Source organism: Carica papaya, chromosome 8 (assembly GCF_054855325.1).
Source record: "Carica papaya isolate Zhongbai chromosome 8, ASM5485532v1, whole genome shotgun sequence".
Classification (NCBI taxonomy): Eukaryota; Viridiplantae; Streptophyta; class Magnoliopsida; order Brassicales; family Caricaceae; genus Carica; species Carica papaya.
In genome coordinates this window covers 31307660-31330007 of record NC_142316.1, presented here as the reverse complement: position 1 = coordinate 31330007, position 22348 = coordinate 31307660, and the positions used below count along the sequence as shown (strand labels likewise).

The 22348-nt window shown below is 34.6% G+C and overlaps 4 protein-coding genes across 6 annotated transcripts; 1 reads left to right on the top strand and 3 right to left on the bottom strand.

The window, feature by feature from the left end:
• The first annotated feature begins 72 nt into the window (after positions 1-72).
• BIGYIN (Tetratricopeptide repeat (TPR)-like superfamily protein) lies at positions 73-2936 on the top strand. Its single transcript, XM_022052774.2, has 5 exons — positions 73-312; positions 1344-1479; positions 2175-2296; positions 2432-2495; positions 2617-2936. The coding sequence occupies exons 1-5, from the start codon at positions 214-216 to the stop codon at positions 2700-2702; spliced, it is 507 nt and encodes a 168-aa protein (XP_021908466.1). The 5' UTR covers positions 73-213; the 3' UTR covers positions 2703-2936.
• A 305-nt stretch (positions 2937-3241) lies between these two features.
• On the bottom strand, positions 3242-6731 carry AUG1 (HAUS augmin-like complex subunit). Of its 2 annotated transcripts, none has more exons than XM_022052777.2 (7): positions 6591-6731; positions 6208-6496; positions 5642-5774; positions 5422-5556; positions 5153-5276; positions 4240-4377; positions 3242-3610 (listed from the first exon to the last, which is right to left on the bottom strand). In XM_022052777.2, the coding sequence occupies exons 2-7, from the start codon at positions 6467-6469 to the stop codon at positions 3503-3505; spliced, it is 900 nt and encodes a 299-aa protein (XP_021908469.1). In that variant the 5' UTR covers positions 6470-6496; positions 6591-6731; the 3' UTR covers positions 3242-3502. The 2 variants fall into 2 exon arrangements, with proteins under 2 accessions (XP_021908469.1, XP_021908468.1); XM_022052776.2 differs by having other exon boundaries at positions 6208-6473; positions 6591-6726.
• A 531-nt stretch (positions 6732-7262) lies between these two features.
• NRPE5 (Eukaryotic rpb5 RNA polymerase subunit family protein) lies at positions 7263-12875 on the bottom strand. Its single transcript, XM_022052778.2, has 4 exons — positions 12498-12875; positions 11489-11665; positions 8029-8142; positions 7263-7575 (listed from the first exon to the last, which is right to left on the bottom strand). Exons 1-4 carry the CDS (start codon positions 12789-12791, stop codon positions 7450-7452), a joined length of 711 nt encoding a protein of 236 aa, XP_021908470.1. The 5' UTR covers positions 12792-12875; the 3' UTR covers positions 7263-7449.
• Positions 11553-17410, bottom strand: LOC110822866 (Glutaredoxin family protein). Of its 2 annotated transcripts, none has more exons than XM_022053095.2 (2): positions 15738-17410; positions 11553-11665 (listed from the first exon to the last, which is right to left on the bottom strand). In XM_022053095.2, the coding sequence occupies exon 1, from the start codon at positions 17047-17049 to the stop codon at positions 15799-15801; it is 1251 nt and encodes a 416-aa protein (XP_021908787.1). In that variant the 5' UTR covers positions 17050-17410; the 3' UTR covers positions 11553-11665; positions 15738-15798. The 2 variants fall into 2 exon arrangements, with proteins under 2 accessions (XP_021908787.1, XP_088066099.1); XM_088209973.1 differs by lacking the exon at positions 11553-11665 and adding an exon at positions 14385-15041.
• Between the last annotated feature and the right edge of the window lie 4938 nt (positions 17411-22348).

Here is a 22348-nt window from a genome sequence, read left to right as displayed (position 1 = left end):
TCTAATAAATTTTGTTTTCAATTACTTAATAATATAATTTAACCGTAATAATTTCTCCATTCCACGCGGCGAGGAAAAACCGACTCAGTTATGTTGTTTCTCCGCTCCCTGTTTTTTATTTTTCGCTTCAATAAAACCCCCCACAAGAAACATAAAAAGATAAACAAAAAGAATTAATCAAGTTTGATCGGGTTTCTGTTCAACTGTTTATCCATGGAAGCGAAGATGAAGATTGGCAAGTTCTTCGAATCGGTTAGCTCCTTCTTTGGTGGTGGTGACCAGATCCCTTGGTGCGACCGTGATGTCATCCTCGTAAGTAGAACGCTTATATGCTCTCTCAGTTTAAATTTTAAATAATTACAGTTCTGTTCTCAAATAGGTTTATTTGCTTTTCTGAGGAATCAGGACCCTGTAATTCGAATATCAAAAACTTCAAAAACACCGATTTTTTTTAATGGTTTCGTGTTAGGGTAGTCACAATCAGTAAGTTATCTTTATTTAAAGTGCGCAAAATATATCATTAACCTTTGTATGTGATTGAAATTTTTATGATGGTATTACTTCTGGAAGGTGCAGTTATAAAGTTTTACCCTACAAGTATTTGGGGAAGGGGTTGATTGCATTTTGTTGAATTGATGCGTATCATTTGGGGGGGAGGGTTGGGCACCATATCTTGAACCCTTAAAGAAGTCGTAGAGATAGCAGCTTGTTGTTGGTTTATTGTTGTTTGATTGTTGAGGTTCAGTTGATTTGGATGGGGCTATTTAAGGTCGTCCCATACAAGAGTTTCAAAGTGATGATATAGCTTTGGTCTTGACCATTTGGTGTTAGCTAAGGTATGGGATATTGGGACTTCTTGTGAATGCAGAGCTTAATTTTACTTTCATAATTTGATTGACTGTACTGAGTGGGAATAAAGTTATCCAATTTTACTCACATTAAATATCCGGTGGCATGTCTAGAGAGTGTGTCATGGCCAATGGTTTCCCAATGTTTCTTCTCTGCAGGACGGGCATGTATAATGTGTATCTTAGCGATGTGTTTTCTATCGAAGAAATTGTAACCTAGCAGTGCATGTGAAAAAGTATGCAGTAACTATTATTCATTTTTCTTTGAGGGTGGACATTGTGAGATGTCAATGATACCTGAGCTTTCAGCCCTTGAAATGTTTGTTTATTGTTGGACATACCTCAAAGGCTACTTTAGCTAATGAAAGTATTATCTCTTGCTGTTTCTCTATTTCCGAATGTTTAGCTGAATTATATTCTTATTGCCCTTTTTTGGTTTTTACTTCAATAATCTTTTTATTGGTTTAAACTCTAAATTCTGCTTCTCACTGGCAGGGTTGTGAGAGAGAAGTTGCAGAGGCCGCATGTGGTTCAGATGAACTTAAGAGAGAAAGCATTATGCGGTTGTCTTGGGCACTTGTTCACTCTAGACAAGCAGAAGACATACAGCGTGGGATAGCTATGCTTGAAGGTAAATCAGTCAAAACTTTTCTTGTTCATCATCCTCTTGAGTGAATTTTTTTGCCATATGCCATGGGTTGTAATAATATAATTAGTTCTACTTGACATTAAAAAAATAGACATTGGTCAACAAATTTCTGATTTTGATGTTTTAATTAAATTTGAATAAGTTTTTCATGATTCTTCTAATCTTTTCTTGAGAATATTATGTTTGGTACATGACATAATAACCAGAACTAAATAATGACCATTTTGATTGTCTTGGTAAAACTTTGGTTCGTTGGTAATATGAAAGGAAATATCTTTGTTAACAATATGCTCTTTGGATTGGGGGAATATCGAGGGGAAATGATTCCTTGAACCAATGCTGGAGAGATACTTGGAGATTTAACCTCTCTATTTTATCCTAAGCAAGGACATTTACTTCGTGTTCTATTTGTTCTAACATTTTTATAGGATGTTTTTTGGATAATCTTTCATGGTAGATATGTTATTAGTCTGACTCTTCCTTTCTCTCCACCCCCCTCGTGCCAGTAAGTAGCTTATTTCTTGAGAATTGCAATGGTCTTGGTTCTTTTATTTAACCTGTAGGCTTTTCAATGATGTAAATGTTCCTCCCTCTCCCCTCTTCAAAAAATTTGAGGACAAGTATATCCCAAATACTTCTGAGATATTACCATTCTAAACTCAAAATGTATATTGCAGCATCTTTAGCAAGTAATATTCCCCCTTTGCAACTCAGGGAAAAGCTTTATCTTCTGGCTGTTGGATATTACAGAAGTGGTGAATATTCAAGGAGCCGCCATCTTCTGGAGCAATGCTTAGAGGTTTTTGTTTTTTCAAATGTCATTCAGTCCCTCTTTCTGTTCTCTACCTTTTTAGGTTCTCTTGGTAATTCATTTACTTAGACATGCACCAGCATCTTTGTTTTTCTTTCTCTAACTTTAACTATGTTTTTGTAGATTGCACCTGATTGGAGGCAGGCTCTTGTCCTTAAGAAGACAATCGAAGATCGAATTGCTAAAGGTAAATTCAAGGATGTCTCTTTCATTCGTTCTTTCTTGTCCAGGTTATAAGACCAAACAGAATTTTCAGCCTTATCATAGAACCAAACTCAAGCAATTAGAACCGTTTTTGCTGAATGCAGATGGTGTAATTGGAATTGGCATCACCGCCACTGCAGTTGGTCTTATAGTTGGTGGGGTTGCGGCAGCCATGGCTCGCAAAAAATGAAAACCTGACAACATACACAATAATGGAATGCATCTTTCATTCGTTCTATCCTGGATGTTTTCAACATTTTCTTGAGAATCTGTTTTTGAATCTTTGTAGACAGTAAACCCCTTTTTAGACAGTAAAGGGTATTGTAAATTTGTTTGTTGGTATACTAAAGCCTTTGTTTGTTTTTTGTTAAATCCTTTTGGACACTTAAATGCACATCAAGAAAGGTAGCATGATTGAAGGGTATTGTGAATTTGTGTAAATCCCTTTTTTTCTCTTGGGTGTGAGCTCCAGCTGAGTCTCTTCTATTTGCTATTACAGTTACATATTCTGGTAATTTTGGAATTCAGAAACCAAATAATTTGCTCTGTTAGTTACAAAATGTTGCTGAGTATACTATAGAAAGTATAAAACAAACAGATTTTGGTTCTCTACTTGATACCCCATTTTTCACTATAAAAGAAAAAGAAAGATAACTTAGTTTTGTCCACATATTTGGATTCATCTAATCGTAATTCAGTATACTGTAATATTTCATAGCAGACTTCAGATATCGGAACAAATTAAATTAGACATTCTTTAATTATCACAAAAAATCATAGTAATTGAATTACAATAAAATCAAACTGCACAGAGAAAACTTAAAGTGTGCCAAAAAAAAAAATCCTCCACGTCAAATTCTATAGCAGCAGTACATTTCAGCAGCACAATACTGCAATTTGCTATTGGTTATCAGCTGAATTAATTCACACTTTGCACTCGTAGATGAAAAAAATATAAGACCTAAAAAATACATAACAGATTCCATCATGTTAGTCAGCAGAGGCAAGGGCTGAATGCAACACATCTTCAAGATGTTTCTCAGCAGCAGCATACTTCCTTTTCTTATCCTCTATTGCCAAAGCAGCCAAAGCTTTATCCTGCACAGACAAAAAGTATGACATATTGCAGCATAGAAATTGACAAAGAGAGGATTTGCAACCATAAGTTCTGAGAGAAAAAAAGTGTCAGCCTAATATATAAAACAAGAAGGCCAATAGAGATGGAGAAAATAGACATCGTATATAAAAAGAGACAAGGATATGTATTAGAATAAATGTAAATAGGAGTACTAGATATTTAGGTATAATTACAACCTGAGTCCATTATTTTTTAATTATTTATTCACATTGTTGTCCTTGTAGACACTTTTTTAATCCTTGCACTCTCATTGTTGCTTATTGCTTATTGCTTATTGTTGCTTATTGTTGCTTAATCTTTTTTCAAGGAATTGCTTGTTATGTTCCTTTCTTTTATATTTCAGAGTCACGAATTGATACATGATACATATTTAATTATTATTTAATATCTTCGAAGAAATTGTACATCAAGAGAGATATGTTTGGCATGCAGGAACTAAGTTGTTCTTCTTAAAAAAGTAATATCCAATTACAATTATGACCCAACAAGGACCTCAAAACGTAATTTACCCCATAAATCACTATTTATTCAAACATTGATAGAAACTAACGCATGCAGTCTTGCAGAGTAAACTGGACAACAGACTTACCGGAGGCAAGTCCTGGTAGCTTCTCAAAGTATCTAAAATGGGCTTAGTCTTCTTCTCCAATTCCTTTCTGTGCTCATCCATTTCAACAAGCATCCCATGGCTAATCTCAGGAGCGTAGCCTACCCGATTAAGTAATGCCTGTTCCAAAAAATTTTTAGCAGACCGAACAACATTAGATAGAGTAGAATGATAATCTAGCAAACCAATATCCTGCCCAGGAAAAACGAAACTTCAACCAAGTACGTGCATGTGTTCTGCTGCATTGGTACCATTCACCACTGTTGTCATTTAAATGTTGCAAAATGATGCATCAAACAGGATCTGTCTAGAAAATTTACACATTTGTCTGGCAAAATTCCAAGTCATGAGTTCTTAAATCCACTCCCTGATATATACTATCAACATATTCAATGACACATGCAAGTCAGAGATGCAATGAAAGATGAGAATTGATCTAAGAAATGAAATCATTGGGACAATTTTTGCTGGATTGAAGAAACTGTTGATTAGCAAATTTGACATATAAGTTTCCTGAACAAGAAGACAAGAAAATATCATGTTCACAACCTAAATAAATAGTCGTCTCCGGAGATAATGTCAGAGAAACTGAGACAGATCTTGAAGCCCAACTATTCCAAATATATGGGCATCATGAGAGAGCTCAGGGTCGGAATGCAGATGAATGGCATTTCCACTGACATAAAAATTTGGACTCAACCATGCCATAAGTAGCATTTTCTATTATCTTGCTACAAGCTTACATTTTATGTCGCCATTGAGCTTCTCTCTTCATTTCCAATCAGTAATTCAGTAAGGCAAGGTGGTTTTAATGAATCCAATAATTCAACTTTCATATAGTTAATTAGCCAACTTATACATTGGCAACAATAATCAAACTGAAGATGTCTGATACCTTATAGTTGTTATATTGTTGCAAGTACTGTCGCTCTTTTGATGCCATGACGGCCAAGTTTGTTTTCCAATTTTCCATCTGAGCCTCACAAGGAGGTACATCATCCTCTAGTTGTGCAAGCGTCCTGCAAAAATAGTTCCAGAAGAGCAAAGAAAAATAAGCATATCTTGACAGAAAGCAAAATTTTCCTTTTCAGAGCAACAGAAAATCCAAATGTACAATCAACATTTTCCCATGTAAGAGAAGTGAAATTGCATTTAAACGTTTACCTTTTCAGATAGGTTAACCTTGATATTGCTTTCCTAGTATAATCCAGAAGAACTTTGGACTCCTTCTGTACTTTAGCCCTCTTCTCCTCTACTCCAGTCTTTCTTAAAGAAATATCACCTATTGCTACAAGAAAACTAAATAGGTTCCTACTATGAGAACATTGAATTTGACAGAAGAGACATTTATGAATAGCCGAAATAAAGAGGTGAGACAACCCACCTACTCAGTTCAGTGTCTCGAATATTCAACAAATTGGCAACATTGGCAAGAACTTGTGCCGATGAAACCACTGTCGATGGCAAACTCTCTTGTGCCAATCCCACATTCTCCAATATCTCTCTAATCCTTGCAGCTTTAGCCATAAAATTCCTCGATCAGACAAGTAATAATCATCAAACAAGATAAGACAATTTGAAGGGAGACAAATAAAACGTTATCCATCAAAATTTTCTAAGAGAAACAATCCCATAGTCAAATTGTGAAACATACCCAGATAGCATAATCATACACTTGAAATTTGCAAAACAGCAATGAGTAAAAAACTCACGATAGACAATAAAATCACACGACAAGAGAACAAAATCTGAAGGCAGGAAAGAAGCTTTCTATCAACAATTTCTAAGAGAAACAAACACATTGTCAACTTGCAAAACCTACCCAGCTAGCATAATCATCCATTTTATAACTTGCAAAATAGCTATTAACTTAAAACCATGATAGAAATCCAAAAAGGAAAACAAAAACCAGAGCGACTGGAGCAGTGCGTGTAAATAAACGTTAAGGACCTTGTGCACGATACTCGGAAGCTTTCTGGCGGAAATCATTGGCGACAATGTTAGCAGCCTGAGACTTCGCCTGAGAGACTGTCGCAAGATTGTACAAATGGTTAATGCTTCGAGGAGTGTAGTCGAACTCCGGCACTTCTTTTCCGGCGGCATCGAACTGAGAGCTAAGCCACGCCCTCACTTCAGCAATCCGAGCAGCATCAGAGCCGCCCTTTGCTTCGGTTAACGACGGATCACTAATCCCAGAAGCCATATCGCTCATAATACTGAAAACCTAACAATGTTATCACTGTGCAAAGAAATTGTATATCTCATCAACCTATTATACATTTACGCTTAACGATCGAACAAATCCAAGAGAATTCATAACTGGAAAGGCTTACCGTTGAATTATCCGAGAAAACGAGAAGGCAGTTGTCTTATCTTTATCCTTGATAAACCATTTGCCGATGGTGAAACTAAATTTTCAAAGAGATCGTAAAGAGATTTAGGACGGACGGACGGACGGAGCGAGCGTAAAATTAAACTATAATTTTGTTTTTGATTTGCGAACGATTTAACTCAGTGAGTTGGTTTGAACTTGTGTAGCGGTTTCTCTAACTCATATGTGATTAATCATTGATTAAAAGAATGGAATTGTATCTAAATTTAGAGTGATCTAGTACTAAATTAGTGGGTTGATCAACAAAGCTAAAAATTTTGATAATTTAATATGTTAAAATTAATCATACTTGACATATTTCATGTATAATTACATTAATTTTACTTATATTTTGAGTTTTATAATTATTAATTTATATTTTCAACTTTTAAAAAATAAATAACAAAATAACATTTAATTCAAATTAGAAACTAAGTTAAATTTCAATTTCAATTTTTATTATATTTTAAACCAATTTCAATTTAAATCAATAAAAATAAATAAATATAGTACAAAAGAATAATAATTTTACTACGGAAAAATATCTTTACTAATTTTTTTTTTAAAATATTTGTATATTTAATATCTTTCATTTTTTGTCAAAATCTCAAATAAAATTTTGTATTCTTTTAAATTAACAAATGAATGCAAAGTCATGCTTCAATTTTTTTTTTTTTTTTTTTTTTTTTGTTCATGGCAGCATGATAAAACAAAACAGTAGAACATAGTAATTGGGAGGATTCAAGAGAAACAAAAAAACTAGCAGAACATAGTTTCTTTCTCCTAAGAAAAATTCAAAAGAAAAAAACTGCACAGAAATGTCAAGAGACACATCGGTAAGTGAAATGCTCCCCGGTGATTTCCCCATCGTAAGTTACCTTCACTACCTGACCTTTTTCAAGTCCATAGTATCGCACAATCGCATCTTTCTTTAACAGCTGAGGAAGCTGGAGGGGGGAAATGGCAATGCAGCATAAACCTGGTCAGTTACTACACTTGGACTCCAGTTCAAACAAAAATGCAGCTTCATGCCGACAATCATATGCATAATGCAATACAAGCACGTTTAACATGCTGAAATATTCAATTACTCCGGTCATATAATGCTACCCTATTCATCAAGTTGTACATACAACCCAGCTACTCAATTAGAGGTACATAATGATATCAGTGCATAACGGTATTCTACATACCAAGTCAAGAAAATATTTTAGAACTTTTAAGATAGTAATTAGAAATAACAGATCAAAATCGAAATTTGCATAAACAACATGCACTTGCAATTGATTATTTCTCACCACATCGAGAAGACATAAATTCCATCACACCCCACAGGTAACGAACACAGCTTATTTTCTCAGACAAAATGCAGAAATTTTCCAAAGTAAAAAAATACCAACCTGTTTTTCTACTATACTATACTTCTTCAGAAGATTTTTTTTCTCTTTATCAGTTAATACCCGATGCTTTGGCTTTAACACATGCTTTGTGATATTAACAAGCAACTCAGTTATCTGGAAACAAATTAAAACAGCAAGAACACGTTTAGGGTCAGAAAATAGGCGTGGTACAAAGATCAAAAGAGTCAAAGTACCAGATTCAGACAAAATAAAGTAGTTACAATCCTATGGACATATATAACGAGTGCAGATAGAAAGACTGAAGTTAGTTCTTTGCATGATTCATAGAGATATATAAATTTTCTAATAATCAAAAGCAGATAAGAAAATAGCAGGGGTCTCATCGTATGTGCCACTAATGAAACATAAATAATATCCTAGAGAATACCTCCGTGCAAACTAGACTAACTCTCATGAGGCAGTGAGATGCCAGTAAATAAATTGCCCACGTACAAACTTAAGCTACCTTGCCAAACTGCTATGACATTACCACATCTATATTTATTTTTTTAAAAAAAAGAATTACCACATCTATTGACCACACTGTCCACCATAGTTTCTGTAGTACTTATTACTTACAAAGATATTTTCTAACTTAATTTGATTCAATAAATAATAAAAAGATAAATCAAATACTTCTAGGTCTCGACCAAATTCAATTCATACTAAATCTACTTGTTATTTTTTAAATATCCATAAAATGGTACATAATCAATCATCTAATTATGAGAATACTTTCTGTAATACTCAAATTTATTATTTTTATTTTTTAATTTATTTTAATTTATATTAGAAATTTAGTTTTAATTTTTTAATATTTAATTTATAAAATTTTAATTTAATTTAATTTAATAAAAATAATAATAATAATAATGATAAAATAGGGTAAAATTATTTTTGAGATTTAATTAAAATTGATTTTGAGAAAAAGAAGTGAAAATTTGGATTCTGTGGGTGTTTTTGAAAAGAAAATCGAAAACCGGAAGTCAAAACTCAATTTAGGAAAGTTGTACCATGTCAGCAGCCCAGTCAGCAGACTTGGCCAACCAGAACACGCCGCGTGGCAAGGAAGCTGACGCGGGAGGCCACGTGGGACGGAGCCACGTGAACGATCCGCGTGCACGCATCAAACGGTCCAGATCTCACGCGTGCGGACGACCCAGATTGAATCACGCACGGACGGCTCAGATCGCATCGCGATGGACGGCCCATATTTGTTCCTATTTTAATCGCGATCAGACGACTCAGATTAAATCGTGATGGACGGCTGAGATTAAAAAAGGAATGTTATAAATAACCTCACTCACACCCGACCCCAAACCCTAGCCGCCAGTACCCTCGCCGGAGAAGAAGAACCAGTCGCCGGAGGAGCCGGCCGTCGCCACCCGCCGCCGCACCGGAGGGTTTTCCGACCGCCAAACAAGGTAAATTTTCTCCTATTTGCTCGTTTTTCGATGTTGAATCCGCCTATGGCCAAATCGGAGCCAAACCACCGGCCAATCGGTCGGAAAACACCGCCGAAGTTCAACGGCACCGCCGCGGCTTCCCTCAGTTTTTGCCTCCGATGAGACCCTTTCCGGTTCCCGTTCGATGCAATCTTTACACCACTGTGATCGCCGTCCTTTTCTCTGCAGGTTGACCGGAGCAAAACATCAAACCGCGACTCGCGCCAGAAAAGCTGCTGCACTCGAGAGCTCCGCCACCGGTAAATCTCGGTTTTTCATAATTTTTTGGCCCACCGAGGGCCCTAGGGTTGTTTTATCGCAAGAATCAATGCAAGTTTGGCCGAAAACGGCCGAAAACAGCCAACCTGAGACGGATCGCCGCCGCGGGCGGCGGCGCCGTCGTCGGAGCATGGCGAAGCCGCCGTGCCGAAATTATGATATTGGCCGAAAAGGGGTCTTGGGTCTGATTTGGGGTTTTTGGAGACATGTGCAGGTACCGGTAGTACGTTTCAATTTTCCGGAAAAAATTCAGAGAATTTAGGGACAACGACTGTAGGCGCATTGTAGAGCCGATTTCAGACACCAAAATAAGTAAGGATTTCTTACCCTATTTCCTATCACGGCATTAAAGCCTAATAAATGATAAAATGGTATTTTATGACTTAATAGATATGTATAATTGATTAAGATTGCCAATGGAACCCAAATCTGATATATTTTCGGTCAGGTGTTGTTTGATTTATTTTGCAGTTTTGAATGTAGTATAGTGCCTGATGTGTTTATTCTATAGTTTCGTATATATGAATCACGGTTTTATTTATTATACTTTGAATTATTGTGGACCCGATATTGTGTTACCTTATTTGGTATTCATTATTGGTTTACGTGTTTGTGTATGATTGAATAATTGAGACCAAGGAAAATGGAAAAAATGTTATGTGAATTGATAAATGGATAATGTAGACAGCCTGACTAGATATCCTGGGAGATGGTGGACGGACCGGATCCGTAGGGAACCCTACCGGAAACGTAGTCTCTCATATCAGACAGGGTATGGAGACCTTATGTGTTTTGGCGCCCATACCGGACGGGATATGGGGACGACCCGTTTCACCCTCATACCGGACAGGGTATTGAGGTTTATGGTTTTGGCGCCCATACCGGACGGGGCATGGGGACGGCCCTGCAATCAGGTTATTAATGTTAATGGTTCACGTGTAGCGGAGACTCCCTATGGATCCCCATGGATACTAGTAGGATGGTAAAAGAGGAAATTTGTTGTCTGATTATTGGAGTGCAAAAGTATAACATGTGTTATGTTACAAAGTGTATATGATTTTATGATGGTTACAATGTTATTGTTTCTATATGTTATTTTCACGAATCTCACCGAGATAAGTGAACAGTAAAGGTTTTTATCGTTAATAAATAAGTTTGTTATAAATTATGCTCCATTGGTCGTTTTTGTTTTTTACCAACCTTTATTTTTGTGGCAGTGAGATAGTGTGATGTTTTTATTGGGCTAGTGTAGCTCATTCCTTACTTAACCATTTCAGATCAGGAAGACGTGGTTTCCGAGCCCGTTTTGCAGGAAGACGGCGAGTTAGACGCCTAAAGATTTTATAGTTCTATTTATAGTTTTTATTTCGAATATTTCTTTTAATTAGCTTATTTTTTCATACATTGAATACGTTTTTTGTTATTGTGTAAGTGATGTTAATTAAAATTTTTATTTCGCTTCCGCATTTAAAATTTTTAATACATACATCTTCATTTAAATTTTCGGAACTGTTACACTTTCTGTACTCTCCTAACTTAAGCCCTTTTCCTACTGCCTGGGTCGGTGCACAAAGATACATATGTACCTGGAATACCTCAGCCTTAAATGAGAAAATAACAGTGGTAATGTGTAATCAGACAAACACATAAGAGAGATGTACCTGGAATACCTCAGCCCCAAATGAGAAATAACAATGTGTAATGCGTATTCAAACAAACACATAAGAGAGATGTACCTGGAATATCTCGACCTTAAATGAGAAAAGATCAATAGCTTTCAGTGCTTGGCTCGTTATATGATTTTGCACAATTAATATCAGCCCAGTCAAACTCCCTTTGTTAACTATTTGACTTGCAATACTGCGGATCGTGTTAACCTTAACGACACCAGTTCCACAAAAGATAACCAGGATCTGCAATAGAACACTTTACATCAGAAGCAACCCGTAAATCGGCACTAATATTCCACAAAGTTTTCAGCTCAAACAGCTGGAATAGGTGCATAATTTTATTTCCGAAAAGCATTTTCACAACATAAAAAATGCATGACCAGGGCAAGACGAGATAATGATGAAAAGTACTCAATAAAGTGTTTGATAAGGCCGACGAAGATAAATTTGAATTTTGGAGGCTGACTTGCCTCCCAAACTAATGATCAGCTGCATCCTCAAGAGGTACACTGAGACGCTAAGCATGTAAAGGCATCAGTCGGAACTAATGAATTGGAGGATTGATGCTGTTTGCATTTGCTGCATGTGAAGCAGCATCATCCATGACCGTGAGTGTAGAAAAAAAAAAGGCATTTCTTCATTGTTTCTTTTAAACGTTACAACATCAAGTTCCTAATAAGCTGACATTACCGCAAGATGCTATTAATCAAGTTGCAGAACAAATTCTATCCAGCTAAGGCTAAAAAGAAAACCAATGGTTAAATCACTAAAATCTTAGATTATTTATTCATGTTGAGATAGTACTAAATCTAGAATAAAAATGTAAAATCATATATACAAGATTAAGTTTAAAAGGATTTCTTATTCTTAAATCAATTAAAACCTGAACTGAGCCGAATATTCGACCTAACAAGTATCTACTACCTAGTTAACTAAGTTTAAGAGAAATGTCTTATAATTGAAATGCCCAGTAACAAATCTTAGCCGTCCTCTGCTTTCTCAGCAACCAAACAGTAAATTAGAAAAAGAAATCCAAGAAAAAGCGAAATAGAATCCGAGAAAGAACCCATTTTACCCGTTTGGAAGGATCTGATCGATGATGAACCGAGAAACGGAGACGCTCAACATCCGGGTTTTGACCATGAACGGCCCTGAATTCTTCAAGAGATAGATCGATTTCGGAGACAGCGACTTCATAGCCTCTGTCTTTCAGCATCTCCAACGCTGTTCTACGCGACAGGTAGTACCTGTGACTTTCGGTGCTCCCTTGGTCCACGTAATTGCACAAGCAGGGCCCTAGCACTGTTTCTGCTTCTCTTCCACTGTTGTTCCTTTCTTCCTCAAGTCCCTCCCCGGCCGTCTCTACCATATTTGTCTGTCGATTCGGTCGACAGTCACTGGCGTTTTCTTGACAGGCAAACAGCTGTGTAAGACATGAGCCGTTTGCTTTTTCTCCCTCTTTTATATATAGCTACTCTTAAAATTTTCGTTTATTTTGAAATAATTAATTTAGGTACAAATAATATTATTATAATAATATCTAATAACAAATTATTAATTTCGTCTACAAAATTTAACATTTATTACGATTTAATTTCTAATATTTTTTCACTATATTTTAATTATTAAAATCTTATATTTATTTTAAATATTTAATTTTCTAATAAAAATAAAATTATTAACACATATTTAGACATTTAAAAACATCTTAAAAAATAACTTTCATTAATTCGTTATATCAATAAAAATATTATGTCTCTTTTTTATTATCATTAATATATTAATTAAATTCATTAATTTTGAGATATTTTATAATTGTAATTTTTTCTAAAATAAATAAAAAAAATATAGAGAACCAAATTATAATAAAAATTATAAATTTTGAAACTAATTTCATTATTTATTATGATATTTATGAAATTGATATGTTTAAAATAAATGTTAAAGTTAATAAATAAGCCCATCATCCCTTCCAAGTCCTTTGCAATTGAGCACGTGCTTAATAAATATATATATATATATATATTTGACACAATTTATAACTAAATTAATATTATTTTTAAAATTTATTTTTACAAAAGTTCAATAAAAATTTAAATCAATCACATGTGATTGCACTTGGCTCCCGTGTTCTGAAATTTGTATTTTTAAAACTAAACAAAAACACTATATTCTATAAATTATTTTACATTTTTTCTCATATAATTTATTTTATAAAGAATTAACAAACATGTATTTAAATACACACACACATATATATATAACTAATAGCACATAATATGAAAAAACAATCTATATTTTATTTAAAAACAATAAAAAATTTCTTTTGTTAATACTCAATTATCTATTTTTTTTTTTTTTTTATGTATTCTAGTAACATTTGAATATATTTTGGATTTTATTAATATGGTAAAAAATTAACAAATTTTTTTACAATCAATAATGAGAAGAGAAATTAAAATGTATAATAATTAAGAGATAATAGCTATACAGTTTAGGAAATTTTATGACACACTAATTTTTTATTTCCTCCAAAATTTGAAATGTCTTTCTAAAATTCAACCTTTTTTTTTATTAAAAAAGAAAAATCATATGTTAAACACTAATTAAATAATACACATGCCCTAATCATAACACAATACAAATAAAAACTCTAATTTAGCAGTCTTTCTGATCTAAAATTCAATGTAGTTAATAGAGATGAACTCCCCTTTTAATCCAATTTACATTCAATGCCAAACTAATTTTTTCTTCTTTAAATCAATGTAGAAACCAAAACAGTGGAGATCAATTCTAAAGATTCAGGCCCTACAGAGATCATCATTGAACTCAACAGTGCAGCAGAGTTCGGTCACTTTCAATTTTTCCCAACAAACAGAAGTAAATTTGCTGCAAAATGGCCCGTGAAGTATACACACACACACACACACATATATATATGCATTGGAAGGACATGAATCAACAATAGCGAGCAAATGAGCCAAATCTCATAATTGCAGTACATCCAGCAAACAGCACCATAAACATCCAAATGGGTCATCTCAAATTTCAACATGGTACAATCACAGCAATAATAGGCCCCAAGATTCTTAATTGCACCTTCCAGCAACATGGTTTACTTTACCTAGTTTAGAGACAAAAGACACACTTGGTTTCGAGTATTTTGATGTTTCATGAGTTTGCAAGTGGGATTAACTTTGTTTTTTAGTTGAGTGCTCAAGAGGTTTGTGGTTTAGAGGCAAGTCATCCATCCGGAGACTAGAGAATCACGAGAAAATTTCTCAGAACCTCGCTGGATCATCGAACCTGAATTTGGCCTACCAGAAGATTATTAACTTACACGGGAAGTAGGGTTAACTTTGCAGCAGTTGCAGCTACATCGAAAGATTTCTAAGAAAAATCTATATTTACTTGGTTTTAAATCAACCTATATAACGAATCTATTTCTGTTTACTGCTAGATTCAAGCAAGCTTAATCCAAGATTCTAACGATTCAATCTTTCTCTTGGAACATCCTCTCTTCCTTTGCTCATCTTACTAATTTACTCGAGCTTCCCCCTCAAATGTAACACTGAATAAACTTCACGAAATTTATTCATCTTCTCTCCAGACAACACCACTGCAACATATTAATATAATTGCTTCTGTTACTGTTTGCAATTGCAAGGAAACACCTATTCTACCCACATGACACACCAGGTTCAGATTCTGTACATAATTAGATCAACTATACCCGTATCTTCAGATGTACAACCATAGATTTATATTCTCGCATGTAAATAAAGAAACTACAAAATCACCTAATTTAGACATGACATAAAATTGACATCAAATTAGCATATTATTATTTTTAATCAAAATTTTATCTCATTTCTATATTTCTATTCCTACAAAATTAAAATTTAATCCATATTCGATCTTAGTGTTTTTGGGTAATCAGTCAGCTATTCGGTAACACAGGTACTCTGAATATTGGACTCAATATTCAGCACCAAAGCGGGTGAAATGCAAAAATTAGCATAACAACATCCACAGTTGATGTCAATAGATGTTCACCAATTGTTCACCAAATGTATTATGATTACAAGAAAATGTACATAAGCATATACGAGAATATAAAATCGATACTGGAATTCAATAAATACAAAGATGGAAACAGGACCTTGCAAGTCACCTTTTATTTCATTGAGTTAAGGCTTGAGACAGACAATGAACAATGATAATTCCCTAGTTGAGAAATAAACAATATTGAAGCAAAATACTAAGAACTAATGGAAATTCATGGCTTTATATAATATAAGAGATAGTACAGTACCCTTTAGAAGTTCATCAACAGATTTCCAGACTGATATGCATCACCGATTCAGCATCAGAAATCATAAGCAGCAACCAGGGCAACGAATCAACCCGTTCTCGTTACAACCCGGGCACCTCCTTAACCGATCATCTTCTTCCTCAAAAACCTTCCGACTCCCATTACAGTTGGGGCATGGCACAAACCTAGCATCCCCACAACTCTCACAAACAAAGCCAGGATCTTTAACGGGGAACCCTTCTAAAAGCTTTGCTAACTCTCCATTCTCATTGAGCTGCTTAATCTCTTCTGCTCCACCAACATGATTTCCTCTGATGAAAACTTGTGGCAAACTAAAACCCGTACCTCCTAAAGCAGCCTGCAATTCCTTTCTATATGTGGAATCCATGGAGATGTCTTTTTCATCTACTGGAACTCTAAATCCCCTAAATATCATTCTGACAGAACAGCAATCCTCATAAGTTTTCCGAATTCCTCTCAAGCTCGTGAAATATAATACAATTCGTTTATCATTTTGTTTGCCCGCTAGGTTTTCACTGTTAGATAATTTTGAACTTAAAGGGCTAGAACTTGGAGATTTTGTAACTTTGGGAAGATTACATCCCAATTGTCTAGAAGATAATGCTCGTCTGTAACTGGAAACCACATTGGCATCCATTTTAGAAAGCAGGGATTCTTCAGATAAATGTTTCCATAAGGGTTTTGTCAAAGAATTGGAATCCTCCATCACTACGTCCTCAATTCTCACAAATTCATAAGAATCCTCCAATTTCTTTACAGACCCATCACATCCCGCAAACTGAAACGAACTGGGTTTCTCCGGAAAATCAATTTTGCTGTCAGTAACATGCGAACTAGGCTTACCTGGATCAAAATCGAAGTCGTCGTCGAGACCGTCCATGAGTTCCCAAGTGTTGATGACAGAATCAGGGGACAGTGAGTCACCAGGGTGATCTGCAGTGACTGAAGCAGTCTTGGTGATGGATATTGGAGGAGGTGATTTGGGTTGACCGGCGCAATCCCGGCCGTCCAGAACGCCGTGTTTTTCCTCTGGTTGATCAATGAGGAGTAAAGAGCCGTAGGTGGTGGATGTGAGAGAGACAAGATGGTGAGTATCGCCCTTTCTCGCCGGCGGATGATGAACCAGCGGCGTGGGAAGGGAGAGAGCTCTAGTGACTGGAGATGGAGATTGCGGAACGAACCTTGAGTCCAAACACGAGGAAGAAGAAGATGATGGAGATGGGTCTTCAGGGTTATTATTGTTAGAGGTGGTGGTGAAAAGAGTATTGGCTCGGGAAGCAGAGCAACCCATGACTGGTAAGAAATACCCAAAAGGAGAAAAGGGTTCTGTGTAAACTCTCCTTTCTCTGTTGCTTTACCCTTTTACTAGTATTGTTTTGATTGCTTTTGCGGAGAGTCAAGAGATGGAGAACAGAGAAATTATAAGGAACAGCTAAAATGGTGGAAGCTTAAAGAGAAAGTACAACATAAATGTGTGTGTGTGTGTGTGTGAGAGAGAGAGAGAGAGAGAGAGAGAGAGAGAGAGAGAGAGAGAGAGGATGGTGTTGGTGGAAGAAAGCTGTCAAAGAGAGTTAGAAAGGAAGATGGTGATGCATTAATGGTGGTTTGAGAGTTGAAATCAGAAATGGAGTTTTCAGAGATTGTTTTGTCCGAATAATGTTATAAAAAATAAAGATTTAGATTGGGCAACAACCAACGAGGAGGCTCTTGCTTTCTTTCTTTCTTTCTTTCTTTTTTTTTTTTTTTTTTTTTTTTCTTTAGTGTAATATTTAATACTTTATCACCTAGGAAAAATCAAGACATAAATATTTATATGACAATTATAAATTGTTTATTTTGAAATTAAATTGTAAATGTTTTATATATAACACGAAATTAATCTATTTATAAATATTAATCCATTTTATCACTGAAAATATAATAACATTTTATTTTTAATATTTTCTGTTTTTAGTGATAATAATTTTAGAAAAACATAAATAAAGTTGATATTGAAATTACCAATTTAACAAATATATCATATAAAGTAATTTGATGTATAAGAAGTTTATTTTAAAATGGGATATTTTCTAGGTTAATTTTTAGTGCTTTTCAAAATAATGAAAATTTTGATTTTCTTGGAGAAAAGTTTATATCATTTTAAAAAACTTCCTTTTATATAAAAAGCAATCAATTTTGATTTTCTATTTTTAAAAAAATTATTTATGTTATTTTCCTTTTTAAAAAAATCTGAAGATTTTGTACATAAAGCAAAAATATATCTTTCTTTATTTATCAATTTTTTTTTAATTTTTAGATAGTAAAAAAATAAATCTATTTTTTATTCCAGTAAATATAAACTTATTGATGGTAATATTAGAATATATATAAAAATCAAAACTAATAAATCTGAATTTAACCTATAAATTAATATTTACTTTTACGTTCTTAATTTCAAATTTTATTTTTACTTTAAAATAGCACTAAATAATTATTATGTGCCGCTAATTTAGACGTATTTTTTTTAAAAAAAAAAGTAAAAGTAATGCGTGTAGTTGCAAAAAGTTAAAAATAAATAAATTAATAAATTACCCATTTATTCTTCTGTTTATTATACTTAATTAGCGCCACATGGTAGATTTAAATTATTAATTGACTTGTTTCTTAAATAAGGTGAATTAAGTATTTTATTAGAGGGTCAAAACTTAATTATGATAACTTAATCTGGAAGATTTCCAACCTGCTAACTAATCTTTCAAGGATAATCCAAAATCGTCAAGAACACAAAACGAAATCAATGACGATTATCATAAATTAATCAATAATAATCCAATGGATTAAAAAAAATGTACATTAAAATATTACCAATCCAAACGAACCAAATTAAATGAAAACAGTTTTTCAATTAATAATGAGTACATATGCAAAAGGAAATTATTACCAACTTTAAAGTACGCGTCTTATTCAGCTTAAATATATAAAAAGTATACTTGTTTTTAATTTTAATTTTAAATTTTATTTATATAATTGCATGACTAATTTCAATTCATACCATAAAAATTAAATTTCATATTTATATGTATAGAATTTTATTTTTATTTTTCTGGGTGGGGGAGATATATGTATAAATATTATAAGATTTGATTTGGCAGTAAAATTAAATGAAAACGAAGAAAAGCAGACAAGAAAAGCAACATATCACCAAAGCACGTGATGAATCAATACATCAACAAACAGGTTGAAATGGACGTAAGATGAATGGTGCAGGACCACCAGCTATCATGCACCCTCTCTCACCTCATCCTCAACTCAAAAGGCTTTCTTCTCCTGTGGGCCGACGTCGTTTTCATTTCCAGTTCATTTTTGACTGTCCCTTTTTTAAGTTCAAAACTCTCTCCACCTTCAAATACACTCAATAATAATAATAATTTATTATCATTATTTTTCATTTTTTATTGAACATAAACCTGTTCCCCAAAATTTAACCTAATAATTATCGCACTAAAAATATTTTATTTGACGAATTTCACAGCAAAATTAAAATATTTATTAATATAAAGTTTTTCTTAAAAGAAGGAATAATTATAATATAATTCAATTATAAGTTTTACGAGTGAGAATTTGGAATTCATCGAACATGGATTGCTAATTCATACTAAGATTATGTATTGATTTAATTATTTCTTAAGAACATCGAACATGCATTTCTGATAACAGCACCCAAAGGAAACGCAATTATTGTATTATATAATAATGTTTACTTTTAAATAATAAATATTTATTGCATTAAGTACGCAAGTAAAAATAAGTAAATATATTAAAAAAATTAATAAAGAATTTGCCTTTATTATGTTTGATTGTATAAAATGGTTCAATTTTTTTTAATAAAAAATACATATATTTATCAATTATGTATTATAAATACATAAATTATATTACATAATAAATAATTTTTGCAATACTTGGAATTAATTTTTAAATATTTAAAATTAATGTATAAAATATAATTTTTAAATTTATGAATTTTGTATTTAATATAAAAATTAAGAAAAATAGATAGATGATGAAATTGAAAAAATTTTGAGAAAAAATGGTGAAAATTTGGGTTCTGATGGTGTTTTTGAAAGAAAAATCGAAAAATGACGAACTGGAGCGCGTCGCGTGACAAAGCACGCTGACACGATGCCACATGGGAGGCCGTGCTGACAATCCGTGTGCCCTCGATCGGACAGTCCGAATTTGTTCTTGCACGTGTGGACGGTCCGAATCTGTTTCCTCCTCACGCGCGATCGAACGATTGCGATTAAACGTGATGAAAGGCCTATATTCGTTTTCTCTTTAAATGCGATCGTACGGTCCAGATCAAATCGCGATAAATGGTCCAAATTCACTTCTTATTTAAACGCGATCAGACGGTCCAGATTAAAAGGTGACTGATATAAATACATCACTTCACACCAAACCATAACCCTAGCCGCCAGCCCCCCCCAGAGAAGAAGAACCAGTCGCCGAGAAGGGAGCCGACCACCATTTGCTGTCGCGCCGGAGCCACCTCCGACCGTCAAAAAAATAAAAAATTATCTTAGTCGCTCGAATTTTGATTTTGAATAACCTCATGGCCAAATTGGAGCAAAAGGATTGGTGGATGAGTCAGAAACTATGGGTAAAGCCCAGCGCTGCCGCTGCGGAAAAAATCAAAAACTGTCTCCGAAGAGATCCTTCATGATTCTCGTTTCGTACAATTTTTTCATTATTGTATTCACCATTTTGTTTTCCACAAGTTGACCGAAGAAAAATATTCAACCGCGAAGGTAAGCTGACAGAGCCGTTACACCGGAAAACTCCGCCCCCGATAAACTTTTGTTTTTCGATTTTTTTCGGTCAACCGAGACCCCTTAACGTATTTTCTCGTAGGAATGAGTACAAAACCAGCTAAAAATGGCCAACTCGAAGCAAATCACCGTCGTGGGAGGCGATGCCGTCACTGGAGCACGGCGGCACCGCCATGGCGGAATCCCAAAATTGGCCAGAAAGGGTTTCTAATACCGATTTTGGATTTTTTTGGGGTATTTCTAGGTACTTGGAGTGTGTTTTAATCTTCGAAGAAAAATTCAAGGAACCCTGAGGACCACAAGTAGGTGCAACTGAAAGTTTACTGTTCGGACACCGATTCGGGTAAGAATCTCTCACCCTATTCCTTGTATGGAATTGAAGTTTAATTAAAAATAATGTGGTATTTTGTACAATTTAAAAAATTTTGATAATTAATCACAAGTTACTAATGGAGGCAGAACCGGTTATTATTCACTGTTTATCCTATTTGATTAATTTTACAAATTTAAATGCATAACAATACACTGGAGTTGGTATGATGATTTGTTGTGCTTCATTGATGCATATATTGCTTGTTTTGCGTGATTTACAGTTAAATTGTGTAACTAAAAATTAAATATAAACGAAAAATATTTTGATTAGGTGATTAAATGAATGATAGTCTTACTGGCTATCCTATGAGATGGTGGACGGATCGGGTGCATATGGAACCCTACTGTGAACATTACCTCATATCAGATGGGATATTGAGAATTTGTATTTTGGCACTTATACCGAACAAGGTATGGGGACATCCCGTTTTATTATCATACCGGATGGGATATTGAGAGAGTATTTTTGGTGCTCATACTGGTTATCCTAGGAGATGGTGGACGGATCGGGTGCATAGGGAACCCTACTGTGAACATTACCTCATATCGGATGGGATATTGAGAGATAGTATTTTTTGTGCTCATATTGCACCGCTGTCGCATTACGGCGTAGCTATTTTTGACTAGTTTTGGCTGATTTCGGTCGATTTTATACTCATTTCTACGAGAAAATACATTAAGGGGCCTCAATTAGCCAAAAAAGTCAAAAAACATAAGCTTACCGGTGGTGAAGTTTTCTGGTGCGGCAGCTTCACTGGCTCACCCTTGCGGTTATGTGTTTTACTTCAGTCAACCTATGAAAAATAGAATAATGAATACAATGGTAAAAAATCGCACAAAACGGAAATCGGGAAGGGCTTCATCAGAGACAGTTTTTAATTTTTCCTGCAGCGGTGCTGCTGAGTTTTACCCATGGTTTCCGGCTCATCCGCCGGTCCTTTTGTTCTGATTTGGCCATGGGGATATTCAAAATTAAATTTCGAACGAATGAAATTTTTTTAATCTTTTTTGGTGGTCAGAAATGTCTCCGGCACGGCGAAGGGCGGCTGGCGGCTAGAGTTAGGGTTTGATGTGAAGTAAGATATTTATACCAGTATCTTTTTAATCTGGGTCGTCAATCACATTGGATCTTGATCGTCCGATCGCATTTAAAGAGAGAATGAATCTGAACCATTGATCACGATTTGATCTATACTGTACGATCGCATTTAAAGAGGTAATGAATATGCAACATTCATCGTGTTTAATCGCAATCGTCCGATCGCGTATGAGGAAGGAACAGATCCGGACCATTTATGCACGTAGGAACAAGTCCGGATCGTCCTATCGCGGGCACACGAATTGTCAGTGTGGCCTCCCGCGCGGTACCGAGTTAGCGTGTCTTGCCACGCTACGTGCTCTAATTTG

Coding starts and splice junctions, on each gene's coding strand:
- NRPE5 (XM_022052778.2), bottom strand. CDS start 12,791: ATGGTAGAGACGGCCGGGGAGGGACTTGAGGAAGAAAGGAACAACAGT. Junction 8,143..11,488: donor TTAAGGTCGAGATATTCCAG/GTACATCTCTCT, acceptor ATTTGTTTCCAG/ATAACTGAGTTGCTTGTTAA. Junction 7,576..8,028: donor ATAGTATAGTAGAAAAACAG/GTTGGTATTTTT, acceptor TCCCCCCTCCAG/CTTCCTCAGCTGTTAAAGAA.
- AUG1 (XM_022052777.2), bottom strand. CDS start 6,469: ATGAGCGATATGGCTTCTGGGATTAGTGATCCGTCGTTAACCGAAGCA. Junction 5,557..5,641: donor CGAGACACTGAACTGAGTAG/GTGGGTTGTCTC, acceptor GAACCTATTTAG/TTTTCTTGTAGCAATAGGTG. Junction 4,378..5,152: donor AACAATATAACAACTATAAG/GTATCAGACATC, acceptor TTTTTGGAACAG/GCATTACTTAATCGGGTAGG.
- BIGYIN (XM_022052774.2), top strand. CDS start 214: ATGGAAGCGAAGATGAAGATTGGCAAGTTCTTCGAATCGGTTAGCTCC. Junction 2,297..2,431: donor TTCTGGAGCAATGCTTAGAG/GTTTTTGTTTTT, acceptor ATGTTTTTGTAG/ATTGCACCTGATTGGAGGCA. Junction 2,496..2,616: donor CGAAGATCGAATTGCTAAAG/GTAAATTCAAGG, acceptor TGCTGAATGCAG/ATGGTGTAATTGGAATTGGC.
- LOC110822866 (XM_022053095.2), bottom strand. CDS start 17,049: ATGGGTTGCTCTGCTTCCCGAGCCAATACTCTTTTCACCACCACCTCT.